This window comes from Colletotrichum truncatum, assembly GCF_014235925.2.
Source record: "Colletotrichum truncatum strain CMES1059 chromosome Unknown Contig_0008, whole genome shotgun sequence".
Classification (NCBI taxonomy): Eukaryota; Fungi; Ascomycota; class Sordariomycetes; order Glomerellales; family Glomerellaceae; genus Colletotrichum; species Colletotrichum truncatum.
This window is the reverse complement of record NW_027222405.1, coordinates 1,913,609-1,932,791: the sequence shown is the minus strand read 5'-3', so window position 1 is coordinate 1,932,791 and position 19,183 is coordinate 1,913,609. Positions and strand designations below refer to the sequence as shown.

Here is a 19,183-nt window from a genome sequence, read left to right as displayed (position 1 = left end):
TAGTAGTATGATACAGGAGGACAACAAGAGCATTTCCGATCCCATGTTGCCAATTTAATACATTCCTCATTGATTCTTCTCCCCAACTTCAGCAGGTAACAGGTTGCAAACACTCTCGTAGTAGGTATCAATTACTCTCGCAAGGCGCGGGAAACGCTCAGCCTTTTACTTGCTGGGCGTTTTGCCATACCCCTTCTCGGTATGTTTTTCATGGAACCCGGTTGCATAATTCCTATCGACATGCCCATCACGAGAGCCAGGGGTGGCATAGATGGAGCCCTTGCGCTTCTGGAAGCGGCTGGGCGGCACTTTAGATGCGTCTGTCAGGATTCAGTTAGCGGTGGATACGGGTTGAAGCGATGATGACGAAGAGATAGGTGAGGATATACCCCATTCATCGGTACTGGCTCGTCGGTCTGCAGGTGATGAGGACAGGGCCGGGGCAGCCTCGCCATTGAGAGCGACTGGCGAAGGTTCTGTCTCGATTTGCATGGTATCAGTTCTGTCCTGGTCGTCTGGGGGTTTACACCAATAAGCATATGGGATGGCAAAGGTTAAGAGAGACATGTGATGAGGCGCTTACTGGCCATGGTCAAAACTAGTGGCAGAGGCGTGTCCGAAAAGTAAGTTGATAGGGCGAGCAATGCTGTGTTGCACTACAAAACTCCAAAATCGGCTGTTTTCAATGCTGGTAGCTGTTTGTAGACGACAAAGTTGAATGGAGACTGTACTAGGCAAATATGATTACTGTGAATTTGTGTATAGGCTTGATAAGACAGCCAGAGAATTGTGGGAGAAAAAGGAGGGGAACAACGGTGCGTATGCCACCTGGGGGGTGCCAGTGTTTATGAGGGTTCAGCCAGGTAGATACGTTGAGGCATCTTGTCAAACCTAGTCACACCTTGCGTCAACGAAGACAGATAATTAGTCTTTGGCGAATCGAGTGCTATTGGGGGCGAGACCAATTGAGGAGAGAAGGAACGGTTGTGTCAGTCCCTTCGTAAGAAAGGTAGAGACGGTACCGGAAGGGATGGCATGCCAAATGCCTGATTGGGAAAGTCATCTGCCAATGCACTCTTGCGGTTGAACAAGGCACAGATGACTCTGATTGACATGGACTGGATTGGGTTCCTTGAGCCAGTCAGCCTATGAGACAAGGAGCTACCTGATGTCTCCTCGACGGTGTCTTTAGTGAACAAATGGAAAGAAGCACAATGGAGGTAAGTAGGGTAGCACACGAGGTATCTACTTGACCTCAGTACCATACAAGGTGCCCTCTCACCATCGATTAGTTGCTCTTGGCACTTTAGCTTGTCTGGAGGTGGCTATTCCCAAATCAGCAGTAGTAGAAAGCCACACGCATGTCTCATTGGTCTTTGACTTGGTCTTAACACACGCACATGCGGGGTGGGTGTGTGAGGAAGAGCAACTACTTCACATGAGGGGAATCAGCTACATACTATGCCTACTTGGGGTGCGTTGAGGCTTGATTTACCTACCTAGCGAGGAGCCTGATAAGTACTGCAAGTCGCCTTGGTCTATTGTATGAAATGATTGATGATCTGCGAACGACATTGACGTCACATGTCATTTGCCCAGAATCTAACAACCTCGACTATGTACGCTCACTCCCTGGTTTTTCCGCATTCCACCCATTGCGTCTGTTTAACATTTAATACATTTGGTTGACATCCATACAAAATCGGCATTTTTGACGATGCTGCACTGCACAACAAAAACCCTGGCTCATTTAAGCAAGTTTACGTAGGATGGAGGTGGCGAAGCATTTTACAGTTTGGATAGAGTGGCTCAACTTTGCAAATGACTGCTGTGATGTCTCTTTTGGGTTCTGTTGATGGCGGCAGTGTTGCAGTTGATTGCCTATTCCACAGCCCCCCATCATCTTCCAATCCCACCTCTAGTCACCTTCAGAACCTAGTCATCGTGACCACTGCACTGTCGGCCTCGCCACCCAGGCCATCTCAACTTCCATCCCTGACCACACCGTGCCTTGTTGCTGTATGACGTGCTCATGGTCCCCAGGTTCTTATACCAATGTAGTGAGTGATCTCATGCCAGTGGCTGTGCTTCTTTGATGCGCTTCGCACCCACTATCGCATTCTCGCGGCTTCCTCGGGCTACCACCGACAATTTTTGCGCCCGTTCTACAGACACCTCCTTCTTTTCTTTGTCCACCCTCTAATTGTCGTGCCTGATACGTTACTTCACCCAGTCGCTTTGGCTGCCGACAACAGGTTTTCCAAACGGTTGATGTCGCTTACGCGTCGGCACAGCCAAAACCCCGTACTGGCAGCCACTTGGTCCTATATAGCACTTGTGGTGAACAAAGGGTGGCCTGTCGAATTACATGTTTCATTCACAATCTGATACTGATTCACGACAACCATGGAAAGAGTCAAATAATCCAAAAGTTAGCAAAGCAGTCAGAGAATGTAATTGTGCACTATCGACGACTGGACACAGTCAAGTCCTCTCCAGTTACAAAATATTAGGCGTCAGCATCAGCATCAAGTCAGCAGCCTCTTTACATCGCCAATCTTTCCAGCCTCCGCGAATCCTCCTCATCCGATGCTCGTAGCAGCCTAAACCGGAGGCGGCAGCAGCCATTTAAATCTCCTCGCCGTCGGCGCGGAGCTCAGCCAGGTAGGCAGGATCGTCCTCAGGGGCGGCAGCAGCGGACTGGGCGCGCTTAACCATCTTGGCAAGAAGGTCCTCGCTTCTCTTCATAGAGAGCATGAGGTTGCGGCGAGCAGCAGCGGGGGTGGTGGTGCCAGCCATCTGGACAGGAACGACACCACCGAAGGGGCCAGCACGGGCAGCGTTTTGGCAGCGAACCAGGCAGACATTGGACTGGCCGGCAACGGTACCAGTGCAGGTCTGGTCAGCGGGGATCGCAGCCTTGAGAGGGAAGTCGGTCATGGCACCGTCACGGTTGCGGGAGTTCTGTCCCGGGGGGGTAGTAACGACGTTGATGTTGGTCCACGAGGCGCCAGTACCATCGGCGTTGATCATGCAGTCATAAGGGCCTTTGAATTCAGTTCAGTTCATGATTCCAAACGCTTCCAATGAATTCGGGAAACACATACCACCACCGTCACCGTTGACCTGGTGAAGGGTCATATCGACGGAGCCACCGGGGCTGATCTGAGGAAGCATCTGTCCGGTCTCGGCCATGATGGCCTTGGTACCAGTTTCGAGGCTGTTGGTACCGGCGCCGACGGTTTCGCCGAATGTGTCGGCGGCTTCACCCTTGAAACGAGTGCTGTCCTGCTGGAAGGGGTCGCGGCGGGTGCCGTCACGAGGGGTGGCAGAGTCGATGCCGAGCGCCATGCCCTGGCCTCCCTGGTCGCCAGTAGCACCGACGATGGCGGCGTGGCCGGCGACAAGGTCGGCGGTGGCCAGGAGGCCAATAGCGAAGACACTCTTGATGTAAGACATGTTGTATGTGAGAGAAGGTAAGTCCTGACCGGCAGGGAAGGATTATACAATACAAAAAAGATTGGAAGGAGAGTGAGAGACTTGGAAAAAGACTGCTGATTGCTTGATGAAGAAAAAGAGAAAACTTAGAATGAGGCAGGAGGCCGGACCAATCTTTATAGAAGGCCACTTTGGCAGAATAAAAGGTCTCCTCTATCTGATGTCGGGACGACATACCTTTTCCACTCATTGCCTACTCTCCTGCCAGCCTCCCCGAGTCTCATGATACCAGAGGAGGTTAGCTGAAAATTCATCCGACATCCTAAACCGCCAAGCCAAACATGTTTTTACAAGTGAGCTTCAATGCGAGAAAACAGTTTGAAGGAGCTTAGGCTTGGGCGCGCGCGGATGTCCGCTAACTGATCAAAGTGAGCCTCAAAGGTCAAGTTGTGGCGAGATTGCCAGAGCAGAGCCTCATGCGACCCTCGGGCCAGGGGCATGAGAAACATGGGGCGGTAAACGGCAAGGATGGTATCAAGGTTCCGGAGTGGATGTGCCCGAATGTCAGCTGGAGAGCCCGAGCTCACGACTGGGTATCAGGATCGCCTTAGGCTGGCACAGCTAGCCCACCATGATGCCGAGGGAAGGCAGAGAAAGCAGGGAAAGCAGGGAAGGGGGATGAGTGAGGCCCAGGAGCGAATGACTTGCATGCTCGCAGACCCGGCAACTCCCAAATTCTGATATCAGATCCTCGGCAGTAAAGCATCTGTAGCAGGCGATACAAATGCGAGTAAAGATTGGACTGTACGCTGCTTAGCTGGAAAGCGCAGAACACATACTGGTCTGCTCAGGAAAGGATTCTTCTGGCTTAATTCCTTCCTATCACAAAGTGTAATAGAAGTTTGGGGTATATGCAAAGAGCAGCCGTGAGATGGAAAGCTGGGACCTCATTAAGTGGACGCCGGTAGACACCTCGTTACAACACGGCGTCCATACCTACCACCAACCGCCACCCCCTGCCGAGAAAGGATATAGGTCAGTCGCGAAGTGCCTGGTGTACGCGCACAATGACCAATACCATCTACGACGATCCTGGCAGGGCCTCCACCCTGAAAAGGTGACTACAATGTGACCCGGAATGAGGCAGTTAGGTGGAGCCTCGAGCAAGGTACTTTGCGGATGTTTCGAAGGGGGCACTGGGCGATGCTGTTTCGACCTTATTACGGGAGTTTTCGAACCGAACCTGTGCAACCAGGGCAGCCACCCTGAGATACCAGCCAGGGGTTGGGGGTCCAGTCAATCCGCGCACGACCTGGTGCCAACGGCTGACCCACGGCCACTGACGATCTGCCGCAGTAACTTAGGCAGCCCTGCATCGGGCGGTATGGTGCAAAACGGGTAGGTTTTATGGGGTGCAATGGAACACCATTGAGGCGGCCAGTAGGCGCGGAACATATTCAAAAGTTGGGTAATAGAAGCAAACCACCAGTGTCTGTGATGAGAGTGGCATACCAGTAGCCGTTTGTACAATCTGCACACACCAACGGTCAGCCATCAGATACCCCGAACAAGTTGCAAGCTGCTTGATGCACTGACAAGCCTGTTCTATGAGGTAAATGACATATTGGTAATTTGGAGAGTTCGTTGCTGTTACTGTACCGGCGAGTGTCGATGCGAACAGGAGGCCAAGACAGGCACCATCTTCGTGGTAAATCATTGAACATAGGGACAAGGTAAGCTTTCTTGGGGAGAGCCGCGGTGCGGTCAAATTTTCATCAAAGCATAGTCGAATAACCCAAGCCAATTAAGGTGGTCTCGAAAAGATGCGGATCGAAACGAACCGAGCCACATGCTCATCCCCAGAAGGGCTCTCAACCTTAGGATGGCGACACATCCGCACATACCAGGACGAGGATGACATGCGGCAAGAGCAGGAGCGGAAATAATAGCACAGCCGCTGGAATCGGCAACGGCGCCTCAAGTGTCACATTCCAGAGCCCCCAAATAGATGATACAGAGAAAGGGGGAACCGCGGACAAGGTGCCACATGTAGTCTGCGAGGTTGAGACGAGGCAATGACTCACTCGATATGACTGGCTGGACTGTACGTGCTGTGAACTGTATGGAATCAGATTCACCATAAGCCGAGACAGGTACGAGAACCGGCGTACTTTAGACATGGTTGACAACACTGGTTTGGACTGCGTGCCACAAGCGGCTAGCCCATGCGAGAGAGTGAACGAAGGCAAGAAATGCAGGCGGGTAGGGAATAGAAGAAACGCAAGTAGCACGGACAGAAGCAATGGCCAGTTACCCAGGCATGCCGTGGAGCTATAGGTCGATGAGACGGTCCCTGTTTGGAACGGCGACATGGCTAGGCATCGGTCGTCAGTGAAACCTACTTAACGGTACTTGGAGAGCCAATCGCATGGGGTGCTTCTAGCATAAGCCCACTTGTTTCTCCAGTACGGTGTAAAGAAGGCCAAATACAGGAAGAGGAGAGGAAACAAAGTAATAACGGGGACTACCTTGAGCTTGCAACAGGATGAGGTAGGCTGGGGTTGAATCACACATCAATTAGGGGTTGAATCTTGGGCATTGAGATGGAATGTATAACAAACAACCCGGGGTAGCATGTGGGTGCTCAATTTAAGCTAAATTGCATGCTTGAATCAGGAAAGGTAAACGTTCATGAGGTTAAGTCATAGTTGAGCACAACGTGGGGGCTGGGGTCTTCAATCCATCTAACTGAGGTCAAACGCCGCAGGACTTGGTCCTCATCGGGATGGGATGGTCACCCCTCTTCGGAGTGCGGGTGGTTCCGTTCCACACCTATTCGCCGTGTTCCCTGCTTCATCGTCTTGGCATGCTGAACCAATATATGACTTTTATGGCCGACGTTCGCCTCCCAGAAAACTGATAGACACAACACGACAGCGAGTGACTGTAAAGTACACACAGTTATGCTTGAGCTTTGAGTGATGGTGTTTTTGGCCATTGGGGGGGGGGGGGTGGGTACGTGCAACGATGGCGCGGCATTGGCTGGCAATCTGGATATGGCTTAAGTGCGCCAAAATGGCGGCCATGTTTATACGAGTTGCCGCACGTCTGCTCTATGCACTTGCACGAAGTAAGGCGAGTAGCACGATCTGCGGCTCTGGCCGTGGCACACGACACACCAATACGATACAAGTACAATACGAGGTACGAAATGTCCTATCAATGCACCGCTCGGATTAACTACATCACATGTATAAGATGGGACACTGTGAACCTTTTGGGGGAGGAAGGGTAAAAGGGGGATTTAATGCTGAGTAGGTGGTGTAGGATGGGGAATGCACTTGAAAAGCACCTGAGTGAGATGCTGTGTTGACACTAAAAACCCGGCTGATTCTTCACTACCCACCTACTACGTACAAGTTTACGCACGGTAGCCAGAGTGGATCGGAAGAGCCACGCGCCCAATCGCCATCAACACTTACCTTTACTCTCAATGTGAAATCAAATCAAGGAAGAATATCGTACTTTCCTCACGACTACTGTGACCTTCCGCTCGTGTGGAATGCAAATTTTTTTTTTAAAGGTTTTCGCAACTCATATGAAACCCGTGAGTTAAACAATACACAGCGCCTTTGATGCACACATTTCTCTCGCCTGTCCATTTCGATCGGAAACGTTGTGGCCCTAGTTGTTCCAGCCTTATGTCCATGATCTCGAGTTCATTTACTGACTAGGCGTCAGGTCCCCACCCCAAGTCCCCATCTCGAGCTGAGCTCAGCACAACCGTTAATAACCATTGCCGCCAACCTGTAGGCGTGTTTTAAAAGGAAGATTGCTTGACCGCTGAATCAACCAAGCCAGAGACATTGCACCAGATTGTCTCAGCTTCTGTTGCCATCGTTCAATTGGTTAGGCCAGCACCATCCGTATTTCATCTTTGGTTTGCCGCAGCCTGTGCCTGCAACTGCGTACGCGTGTACCCTCACCGTTGCAGCTAGCACTGAGTCATAGTTGGCCTGCAGCGTAGCGCTCGCTACTCGCTACTCGCTCGTCCCTTCGTTATACTCTCGTCCCTTCGCTATACTCATACTCAAACGCCAACGCCACAGCCCCTGCTAGCGCTTTATCGACTGTATCATGTCATGATACGTGCCTGTGCTCGAACTGGCCCCAACTGGAAACACTGTTTTGCACCGCATTCCATGAAGAGGAACTTTGACACCTTCGTAGGCCTTTCTAGTCCGGCTCTGTTTCAGACCCAGCCTACGTCGCGCAATATGGCTACCAAATCTCTCTCAGTTGTGCCCGCATTCAAACTCAACACCAGTGAAGAAAGGCTCAAGCAGCTTCTCTTAGATGTTGCTGCCTCCATCGATGCGGCAGGACGGTCGCCGGAGCCACTCGTTCTTCGCTGGGCCGGCGGCTGGGTCCGTGACAAGCTCCTTGGTATCGAGAGTCACGATATCGATACGGCGATCAATGCCATGACCGGCTATGCCTTCAGCCTGGAGATGCGAGATTTCTGCGCCAGTGAGGAGAACATCACGAAGCACAATATCGGTCCCGATGATCTGGGTAGCCTTCACAGGATTGCTGCGAACCCTGACAAGTCTAAGCATCTCGAAACAGCTACATCCCGCATATTTAGTCTCGACGTCGATTTTGTTAATCTCCGGAAAGAGACTTACACCGAAGACAGCCGCAATCCCACCATGGAATTTGGAACTGCACAGGAAGATGCGTTGCGGCGAGATGCCACTATCAATGCCCTGTTCTACAATTTACACACTGGCCTGATAGAAGATTTCACGGGGGGGCTTGTGGACATGGAATCTCGCTTGATTCGGACACCGATGCCGCCACTCCAAACATTCACAGACGACCCTCTTAGAGTTTTGAGGCTTGTTCGCTTTGCTAGCCGCCTCGGGTTTGCTATAGACCCTGCGGCTACAGCAGTGATGGCGGAGTCTTCTGTTATGAATGCGCTGAAACTGAAGATCAGCCGCGAGAGAGTTGGAGTTGAGGTTGAAAAGATGCTCAAGGGTAGCCACCCAAGCAGCTCTCTGGAGCTTATACATAATATTGGTTTGTACGGTGCCATTTTCACAGATCCAAACAGCGATGAGCGGCCTCTGCCAGATGTCTCCAAGTGGAAACTTGTGTATGACCTTCTCGATCATTTGGCCCGCGACACGGCACCAGGGTCCATCTACAACACTCTTATCACAACGGATGAGGCTGCCTACTTTGCCTGGGTACTGGCCGCACTCACCCCTTACGCACATGTGGAGACTGAGATATCCATCCCGAAGAGTAAAGGAACCATTCCATTGACGACGCTGGTGGCCCGAGAGGGTATCAAGGCCCCAAACAAACTTTGCGATGCAATCACAGGAGCACAACGTCATCGTTGCGAGATTACAGCTCTAAAGGAGAGCACCTGTGCCAGAGAACCTAGGGCTACTGAGCGAGACACTGTCGGTATGGCAATCCGCAAGTGGGATAGCCAAGGAAGTCACTGGCGCGTCCAGGTTTTAAACGCTCTTCTTGTTGAAGCTATGGAAAAGCTAGAATCTTGTTCAGATGGTGGTAAGTGTTGTTACAAAACTCATAGCCTTTGTCAATGCTGGCCCTGTCTCGGGAGTCTAACTAATATCCAATCTAGACACTACTCAGTTCACATCAGGATGGCAATTGCTTCTAGACCACCTGGCTGACCTGGATGTCATGGATGCACCGTCTTTGAAGCGCATAGTGGATGGCCGCTTACTTACACAGGCACTGGGTGTTCGCCCTGGAAAGTGGATGGGGCAGGCTCTTGACGTGTGCGTGGCCTGGCAACTTCGCCATCGCGACGATACTGACCCGGCCGGGGCCATCGCTGAAGTGCGACGGCGATCTAATGAGCTGGGGATTCAAGGGTTGTAGGATGAGGATCTGAAACCAAATCATGGGCATGAGGCGAACAAGTCTTGAAAATAAATTTGGAAGCTTTAGGTATGGAAAATGACGTCGCATATTGATAAAAACGGCCTTGGATTGAGCGTTCAAGACTATTTTGCGAACTGGCAAATAAATGTCTAAAGAAAAAGAAAAAGAAACACTGTATGTATACTGTATACTCGTCCGGATGATCTTTTGCAGTGGGTGCCGGTTCCCTGTGCCGACGCCACTAGCGATCTCTGTTCGTGATTAATGTTTTGCTAGATGCTCTATGAGCTGCAAATTTACGTTGCCGCTTTTAAAAGCATTCTAGCCGTGTTGTCAGATTGTTAACCCACTCGTCGCTGTCCTTTAAGCTTGCCAACAACACTTTTTGATTGTTCTGCCCAACAGAAACAAAATTTTGGAGTAAGAAGCCACACGGGGTGCCATTCTGAAGTTGGAGCCCAAAGAATTTCTCAATCATGCTTCGCCAAGTCGTTACCAAATTGCAGCAAGCAGGTGCTGTTTGTCATTTCACTGCGGAACAAGGTACGCATAACCCCATTTTACAGGGAATACTACTCGCTTTATCCGAAAGTGTGTATGACGACTAACGAGATGTGGCAGTCCTCCCACAGAGATACACCCTCTTTGACCTTGCCAACGACCTGCCCAAGTGCCAGTCTTTGGTGAGTTTCATGGTCTATGGCGAGACGCCTGTGGCTGACAATGAATATCAGCCGCCGCAGCACGTCACTGCGGGACTCAGCCTCTGTTTAACACAAGCTGACTCCATAGAGAGAGTATCTAATGATGATGAAGCCGTCACCCGAATTACCAGTCATGTTGCAGAATTTCTAGGCTGCACGCCTGGCGACATACCTCTCCCTGACAGCTCACCAAATCACATTGCGCTGGTAGAAGGGATACTAGGTGTCTTAAGGATCCTCGCGCTCGATTTCTCAGCGGTTATTGACGACGCCACCCTACTGTCCGCGATTGCGTATACGGATAGTGGGGCTATCTGGTCGACAGAGAATGTGGCCTTCATAGCCAAAGAATTGCTGGACAACGCACTGATCAGTGACCGGAAATATGATTTTATCAAATCTGTGCTACTTGAAGACTTTATTCGGCCAATTTTCTCCCAATTCTCCTCAGATCGTCTTACTTCCAGTGGCAGAAAATCCCACTACGGAGGTAAAAGCGATCACGATCACGGTAGCCAACATGTATCGATAGGCAGTGTTGAGATGACACCCTGGAAAAATACCCAGCTCCATGCCGTCACAGTTTTTGCATGGGCCGTAGAGCAGTCTTATGTTCGTCATATCATCACCATGTATTGGCAGCGCACATCGGCTGACACAGTGTTTGCGTAGGAACTTCTCATTGAAAAGTGCTGGCCACTATATACGCCGGTACTTCTTGCTCTGCTAGACGAAACGGACACTACTTGCAAGGCAAGAGGCCTTAATATTCTGCAGGACTTCCTTGCACGATGTCCGGTCAATATACTTAGGGAGACAGGGCTGGGCGAGATCTTCGAACAGTCAGTTTTTCCCTCGCTGCTGTCCCTCCCGACATTGACCGCCGAGGATGAAGCTGTTCAGCTACTCGATCCGGCCTATAATGCCCTTATACGGTTGGCGAACGCCCAGTTTCCTGAGGCAGGGGCGAGACCTCAAAGAAACCGGCTCCTTATCAAAATACTCAGAGAAGGCCTCCTTACTGGTTATTGGCATGCATCGGAATACGTTAGAATTGTTGAGCTTTTGGCGCGCCAGGTTGCATCAGTTGTCCAGCATCTAGGCGCATTCACAGTCCCACACCTAAGAGTGAGTAAGAATTCTCGTATGATCTGAACTGGGTACTCACGCATGCTCAGGAGCTGTTGACCATGTCCACAAACATTCTGACCGATCCTTTCTTTGTTTCTTGTCCATCATGCATCCAAACCACTTCGCACACGCTTTCAGTCATCATGCTCAATTGCTGGCCAAGGGTGATGCAACCAACACACTCAGGCGAGCTGCTGAGAGCAATCAGCATTTGCTGGTTAAACCTGAGAGATGAAGAATCGAGAGCACCGGATCGCAAAGAAATTCAAGAGGCTCTGGCCGCAATCTCCAGCTTGGTACCCATATTGTCCTCCATCTTCGACTCTGCCAACTTGTCTCTGCAGCAGCAATTTTCCCGCCTAAGTGCTGCCGAACCCAAGCTCGTTGACTTATTTGGCTGCTCCAAGATTTAAGATGAGAGAGTGCTCTAATCAAATTTATAGTGGGGTGTTAATCGAGCGGCTGCTGCTTGAAAAAGGATTTCCCACGAAGCCATTTTCTATAGGCTTTATACCGCTTCTTCTGTGCGTCCTCTTCAGTGACAGTGAGGGGATTGCTTCCAACCTTGAGTAACTCGGCATAAACGGCAATGTCTTCCTCAGTGCCCATAGCAATAGGTACTTCACTTTGCCAGCTGCTCTGGACGTAGTGTTGGTACTCTGACTGATTCTCGGCCTGAACTTCAGCCGACACAACCAACGGAAGATTCTGGGGGTGACTGATATAACGCTCGTAATCCTCGGCCTCCTGCTGGCTAACCGAAGGATTGAGTGACTCATTGACCACTTTGGTAAAGGTCCACTGCGCTGCTTTTGTCTTTTCTTGGGCCGTAGGTTTTATTTTTGGTGAACCCTGGGGCTCTGTCCGCGTCTCTTTCATGATTCCATGGTGGCCAACCACCTTGTCCTGCATTGGCTGTAGCCAACGGTGAATTGATATACCTTTGGCCCCAGTCGTCCGGTCAGACATTACAGACGATGCATCCATATCTGGGGGAGGCTGGTAGTCTTGCGGGTCGACAATCGTCACCTCTTTCTTGGGTTTCTTTTTCTCGTGTGCATCCATGTCGGTCTCATTGCGGACTCGGAATGGACTCAAATCGTATCGACCATCCTGGGTAGATTTGAAGGGTATATATTTGATGGTTGAGTTCATCTTGTAGGGAAACATTTTGAGAAACGACGATAGTGTTGACGGCCGGTAGTATTCAACCCAGTAATCGTCAAAGAAAGACAACGGCATTTTCTTTGCTTCCCCCGGAGGTGGACTGTACGGTGGAAACTTACGATCTTGTAAATTTTCTGGTGTGAACCAATGGATATAGTCTCGCTTTGTCTTTTCTGCCCACGCTCGTGGATCAGCATGATGGAGGTAATAGTCTGTTGCTAAATCCCACAGCATCGGTTGCCCCTGGGCAAAAATATAATTTCCAAGGAACAAATTGTAGGCCTCTTGGCGCTGACCATCCAGGAAAGAATTGTTGTAATATCTTTTAAAGCTCTCAATCATATCGCGCGAGTGACTTGTCCATTGATTAATCTTGCGATATGTTTCCATCGTATTGACAAGCTGCGAGCCGCCATATTGAACAGCAATGGTGTCCCCGTGGTCATGGTACATATGTGTAAAAAGGTTCACTGCGTCTGTATCGTAGTTGATAGAGGTGTCCTCAAGTATTCCAAGCGCATGCAGTTGATGCCCAAGTGCCCTCTTGCCTATGACGAATTGGGCGGCATTTGTGCGATCCAAGCAATCAATGCAGTTGGTGCGGGCCACCCCATTCTGAATACTGGTCAGGTTCACGATCCCATCACCGTCGTGGAAGAAGCCAGTGGTGGTAACCACATCTTCAGCAATGCGCTCCAGCGTCCCTATGACATCCTGGTCGCGACTCTTGGCCGCTCTGCTCATATCCCAGGCCTTGTGCAGTATCTTGCGTCCTTCTGGCAAGAACTGATTGAGATAGTTGATTGCATTTGTGTATTCTAACAGAAGCTTGGACTCCCGTGGCGTTCTCTCTCTTGCTTTGACCAAGTTCAGAACGTATATGGGAGCGCCATAGCGCTCAAAGAGATTGTCAAAGTGCAAGGCAGCCGCACTATAGAATGGATCTACCAGATTCAATTCGATAGGAGGCTTCGGGGTCACGCCGGTGTTATCTTGCGTCCAGTATAGAGGAATGCTGCCTCTGTGTTGGACGTATGAGGTGTACTGCGGGCTGGAGAAAAGCTTTGGTCCTGGCGCGTGAAAGGACGTTGTGAGAGCCTCAGAAACTATTTGTTCTGTCTCGACATCGTTGGCGACATAGCCCTCCACGCAAGTCAACAAAGGTACAGCATTAAATGAATTGTCAAGTACTTCATCGGCATTACTTACAAGATCGTTGGCCCCTCGCTTAAGGAACCTTGCGCCAGCAAAGAAACGGGATCGTCGCGCGATGATCGTGATATACGCAGTTCTCCCATATATTGAGAGTGCTATAATGTCAAGTCAGTGGGGTTGAGCACAACGGGTTTGAAGCTTTTGTTCTATAACTACCTGCTTGGTCAATGTAGCCATGGATGATAGGGCGGCACCAGTCAAAAGGATCCTTAAGGGCATTCATCGCTGGTTGAAGAAGATGACTGTTCCATACAAACATGCCGTTAAAGTCGTCCATGGCACCCGGCAGCCCATGTGCTAGCGCCTCACGCTCCCTCGTCAGATTATGCTGCAGTGTACGAGTTATGTCATAGGAGTAGCTATAGTAGAATGATCTCGTCAAATCTAGGTTGTTCAGTATACCCAGAAACCGAGACTCTTCAGTGTTTCGAACATCAGCCTTGAATCGAGTCGGCGTTAACGGCACTAACTCTGTGCCATCAACTTGATAAATGTAGTGTCCGCCAATCATAGCAACCGTGCTCTTCTTCGTAATTAGAAGCATGTAATAGGGACCTGTGAACTTGATGAAACCAAGCAACCCCCAAGTAGTGCATCGGAGCTTAATACCGCCAGTCCCCTTATTCCCATCGTCAATTGTGTCGAGGAGCTGGTTCATTTCTTTCTGGCTGTAGATAATCTTATCGTCAGTGATGCTCAGCTCAGAGTCGTCTGTGGTCCTTTCAATTTTGAGGATCCGGTACCGACGCTCTGTAACATCACCACCAACGATGTAGTATCTGGTAGCGGTCTCGTAAAGACTAAACTTGTGCATCTTGCGATCTAGACGGTCGAGACCCTTCTCATCATAAGCGTCTGCCGTTCGCGCCGCAGAATCGGGACTGGACAGTCGGACAAATGGCTTGGCAACAGCTGGCTCTTCCTCGGCATCATCTTCACCAATATGCTTTTGTCTTCCGTTATCAGTGGACAGTGGGTTCGACGTCTCATCATTATTCAAAAGAGGAAAGACCGGCGATGAGCCTGTTTTCGCCTTATCTTTGTCCGAATCGGGATGTGTAGAAATGTAGGCCTCGAGATTTGGGAGAGTCAACCGTTCAGTCATGGCTATGTTTGACTACGTGGCTAAGATGCTAGAACGAGAGGTTGGAGGAATGGGGAGTAGTAACTTCTGTGGGATTATACAGTCCGTTTCTTTAGCAACGTCTGAAATACTGATTTAGCCGCCAGAGGTAAGATTAATATCACCCTATACTAAGCTCCGTTTGATCGCTAGCACGTTAATTGTAATAGTTTTTTAGAAGCTATTATATAACATATATATATTTACTATGTCAATATAATATTAATAGTTAATAAAAATTTAATATTATTTTAAGTTAATAGATAAAATATAGTATAAATAATAAAATATAATACTTGATATTAATTATTATTATAGTTATATAAACATTATTTAAACTAAATAAATATTATAAAGTTAAAGAAAATTATTATATAATATATAATAATTAAAATAATTAAATTATAAGTATTAAAAAGTAAGTATTATATTTTTAAAAATTGAAAATATTTTTAATAAAACTATAATTAAAAAATAAGTATTATTAATTTATTATAGTTAATAAAAGATTTAATTTATTAATAAATTAATTAAGTTACTTACTTATTAGTTAAATTCTAATAATTTTATATATAATAAATAAAGTAGTTTACTTATTTAATTAATATAATAAAAGGTATAATAGTCTTAATACTATATATTATAAATAAAGTATATAATTATTATAATCTATTTATTATGCCTAATAGAGGGTTAATAGACTTACTTAAGTTAGTAGCTATACTACTAGATATATATAGGAGATATAGGAAATAATAAGTTATCTTTAGAAGGAAAGAACTATTATATAGATTACATAATAATAAGAAAGTAAGTATTAATAAGGAATTAGTAAGTATTTATACTAAGATAAGTAAGTACTTATAATAAGTAAGGTAAGTACTTACTAAAACTACCTAGAATACTTACTTTAAGACTTATATATAGATTAAGACTTAGGTATCTACTTAAGGCTTCTTAGATAGTTCTTTAGTAGTTAACTTATAATTTATCCCTAAATAACTTTTAGCTTAGCTTATAGTTTATAATACTACTATCTTATTACTTAGTATAAGACTAATTACTTTACCTTAACCCTTAATCTATTAATATAACCTACCTATATATAATATAAGACTTATTTATTAGTATTATAGCCTTAAATTCTATTAATAAAAAACTAATTATTACTAGCTAGCTATAGTAGTAACTATATATTAGAAACTACTTAAGTAAGGTATATTATTAGTATTACTTATTTCTTAATATATAATTATATTATAGTATTAAGTTTTAGTAAAATATTTTTTAACTTTATTTAAAACTCTAAATAACTAACTATAGTATAGTCTAGTTTATAAGCTATATTATTTAAAATTTTATATATATATATATATAAATATAATAAAACATAAGAAATTAAGATAATAGATTTCTATTTTAACTTATATAAGTAAAGTTAAGTAACTATATAACTAATTTAACTTTCTTTCTTAATTAGTTAGTAGTTTTAAATTATTTTTAAAAAGATAAAATTTAACTATTATTATTTAACTAATAGTATATTATAATAAGTTACTTAATTTTAATAATTTAAAAAATAAATTTAAAAAAAAGAAAGCTGTTTAAGATATTTTCTACTATAATATATAGATTAAAATATAAAAATATATTAAAATATCCTAAAAACTAATCTAATAGTAAACTATAAATATATTAAGATAATAAGTTTTTATAAACTAATAATAATAAAATTTAGAAATATAATAAAGATATTATTACTAGCTAGTAATAATAAGGTTTCTATTAATAAAAGTTAAGACTATAAGACTAATAATAGATTATATATTATTTTACTAATAGGTTATACTAATAAGTCGAGGGTTAGGGTAAGGTAATTAGGTTTATCCTAAGTAATAAGGTAGTAAAATTATATACTATAAGCTAAGTTAAAAGTTATTTAAAATAAATTATAAGTTAATTACTAAAAAACTATTTAAAAGGCTTTAAGTAAGTACTTAAGTCTTAATCTATATATAAGTTTTAATAATTATATAATAGATCTTATTAAGTACTTACTTTATATAATAAATACTTATTATATTAACTAAGTATTTATTATATTATCTTATTCTTATATAACTTATATAATAGTTGTTTATCTCTAAAGTTCCCTTATTTATTACCTTATCTTATATTATAAATTTAACTATCTTCTCTAGCTATTAGTATAAGTAGGTTTATTTACTCTTTATTAAATATAATAAATAAGTTATAATAATAAGTCTATCTTAAAAAGTCTACTTCCTAGACTTAATATAAATAAGTTATCTTATTTAGTTAGGTTTACTAGTTTATACTCCCCTCTTATAAAGATTATATTATTAAAGTACTTTATTATTATTATAAGTTAAATAGTCTTTATTATTACTTACTAATAATATTATTTAAATAAGTATATCTATATGAGAAAATAGAGTTTAATTATAATACTAAGGAGGATATAATATATAACTATAAGTTTTATTATCCTTTTTACTATCTATCTTATTAATATTCTTTTAATAAAGGATTATTAAATAAGTAACGTTAATTAGATTATTAAGAGTAAATATCTAAAGTATTATTTCTTAAAAAAGAAGTATTATAAGAAGTATAAATAAATATAAGTAAAGTTTTTATAAAAGTAAAGTATATTTAGAAATAGAAATAAATATTATATTTAAAAAAGTAGAATTTAGAAAGTAAAGAAATAAGTTCTTTTAAGATAATTATTATAAATAATCTTTATACTATTAATATATTAGATATTATAAATTAGTTTAGTATTAATTTATTTACTATCTTAGTTTCTCTTAATCTTAGTATTATTAATAATAATTAGTATTTTAGTATTTCTAAAAGTAATATTTTAAATAAGTTTATTTTTATAACTAACTTTCTTATTTTGTTTTTATTTTTTAGTTCCTTATTATCTCTACTCTTTATATTATCTCTAGTCTTTTAAAGTAAATAGTAAAGTAAGTAGTTTTTATAAGTTAATATTAGATATTTTAAAGTATTTTACTATCTTTTCTTAATAATAAATTAGGTATTAAGTTAGTTACTATAAGTTTTTATTATTATTCTATGAGTTTTATTTAATATAATAAGATTATATAAAGTTACTATTATATTTATAATTATAAATCTTTTTCATTTTATATTTAGTTTTATTAAAGTCTATTTTAATATAGGTTTTTATATATAATCCCTTTAAAACTAGTTTAAAAAGTAAAATATAAAAAACTAAGTAGTATTTTATAATATTTAGTAGGCTTAATTTATAATTAATTTTAAAGATCTTCTTTATAGTTTTAAATAATCTTAGTTTTTAAAATTACGTTTATTGCTAAGTTATTTTATTTTAACATTATCTTAAACAAAGTAGGTATTATCTCCCTCTTTAAAAGATAGTCTCTTTAATTTTATATAGTATATATAATTTTTTATTTACTATTATCTAAATTTAAGGTCTTTTAATAAGTTTTCTTAGATCTTTTTATATTTTTTAATACTTATAATAGCTTTTGTTACTTTAATACTTTATTTAAGTTTCTTATAAGTAATAAAGTTAAATCTATAGTTAAGAAAAAAAGTAATTCTTAAGTATTTTTTATTATTATATTACTATATATAAATTATATTATTAATAATAATTTAACTTAAGTAGCTTAATTATAATTAATATAATATTTAAAATAGATTTTAAAGATTTAATTAGTTTTGTTTTATTTATTTATTAGTTTATAAATAAGAAGTAATATTAAGTTTATGTTTATTCTTAGTTATAAAATTAAAGATCTTTAGGTCTTAGATATAAAAAGTAATTTTTCTTTAAACATAATTTTCCTAAGTATCTTATATTAACTAATAGTAATCTTAAAGAAAGATATATATTAAATATTTAATTATATTAAGTTTTAAATACAGTATATAGTTAATATATTTAATAAGTAGGTTTATTATAATTAATATATTATTATACTTTATTTTAATAAGGAGTCTTCTAGATTTTAATAGTTTTATTATAAAGTCTAGTAAAATTAAGTATTATAATATATATTATATTAGTAATAATTTTAATTATTTATAAAGTTTATATTTATTAAGCTTACTTTTTATATAAACTTTATAATCTCTAATTATTTTAATAATATCTTTCTTAGTTACTTATTTATAATAGTATTATTTAATTCTCTTCTAGCTTTTAATAACTCCTTATTATCTATATAAAATATATTATAAATCCTTACTTTTTTATTAATTATTAAAAGTTTTTAATATTAATATAAGTCTTTTTTAATATTTTTAAAAAATAACTTAATAGCTAATTTTTATAATCCTAGTTATAGAAAAAAAAATTAACTAAGAGTATTAACTTTATTATTTTCTAACTCTTTATAATAAATAAAATTAATATTAAACTTAGAGAGGAGTTCTAATTATTTAATTT

General features: G+C 42.2%; 5 protein-coding genes across 5 annotated transcripts; 2 read left to right on the top strand and 3 right to left on the bottom strand.

The window, feature by feature from the left end:
- Nucleotides 1–165: 165 nt before the first annotated feature.
- On the bottom strand, nt 166–492 carry CTRU02_212003 (uncharacterized protein; the record flags this gene model as incomplete). The annotated part of the gene is made up of 2 exons (XM_036725169.2): nt 166–320; nt 390–492. 2 exons carry the CDS (start codon nt 490–492, stop codon nt 166–168), a joined length of 258 nt encoding a protein of 85 aa, XP_036583334.2.
- Nucleotides 493–2,628: 2,136 nt separating this feature from the next.
- CTRU02_212001 (cas1 appressorium specific protein) lies at nt 2,629–3,459 on the bottom strand (the record flags this gene model as incomplete). Its single annotated transcript, XM_036725170.1, has 2 exons — nt 2,629–3,047; nt 3,108–3,459. The coding sequence occupies 2 exons, from the start codon at nt 3,457–3,459 to the stop codon at nt 2,629–2,631; spliced, it is 771 nt and encodes a 256-aa protein (XP_036583335.1).
- Nucleotides 3,460–7,580: 4,121 nt separating this feature from the next.
- On the top strand, nt 7,581–9,366 carry CTRU02_212000 (poly A polymerase head domain-containing protein; the record flags this gene model as incomplete). The annotated part of the gene is made up of 2 exons (XM_036725171.1): nt 7,581–9,027; nt 9,104–9,366. 2 exons carry the CDS (start codon nt 7,581–7,583, stop codon nt 9,364–9,366), a joined length of 1,710 nt encoding a protein of 569 aa, XP_036583336.1.
- Nucleotides 9,367–9,845: 479 nt separating this feature from the next.
- CTRU02_211999 (poly polymerase protein) lies at nt 9,846–11,617 on the top strand (the record flags this gene model as incomplete). Its single annotated transcript, XM_070205759.1, has 5 exons — nt 9,846–9,912; nt 9,991–10,052; nt 10,104–10,685; nt 10,746–11,201; nt 11,252–11,617. The coding sequence occupies 5 exons, from the start codon at nt 9,846–9,848 to the stop codon at nt 11,615–11,617; spliced, it is 1,533 nt and encodes a 510-aa protein (XP_070060572.1).
- Nucleotides 11,618–11,654: 37 nt separating this feature from the next.
- CTRU02_211998 (uncharacterized protein) lies at nt 11,655–14,691 on the bottom strand (the record flags this gene model as incomplete). Its single annotated transcript, XM_036725173.1, has 3 exons — nt 11,655–13,514; nt 13,581–13,681; nt 13,743–14,691. 3 exons carry the CDS (start codon nt 14,689–14,691, stop codon nt 11,655–11,657), a joined length of 2,910 nt encoding a protein of 969 aa, XP_036583338.1.
- Nucleotides 14,692–19,183: the final 4,492 nt, after the last annotated feature.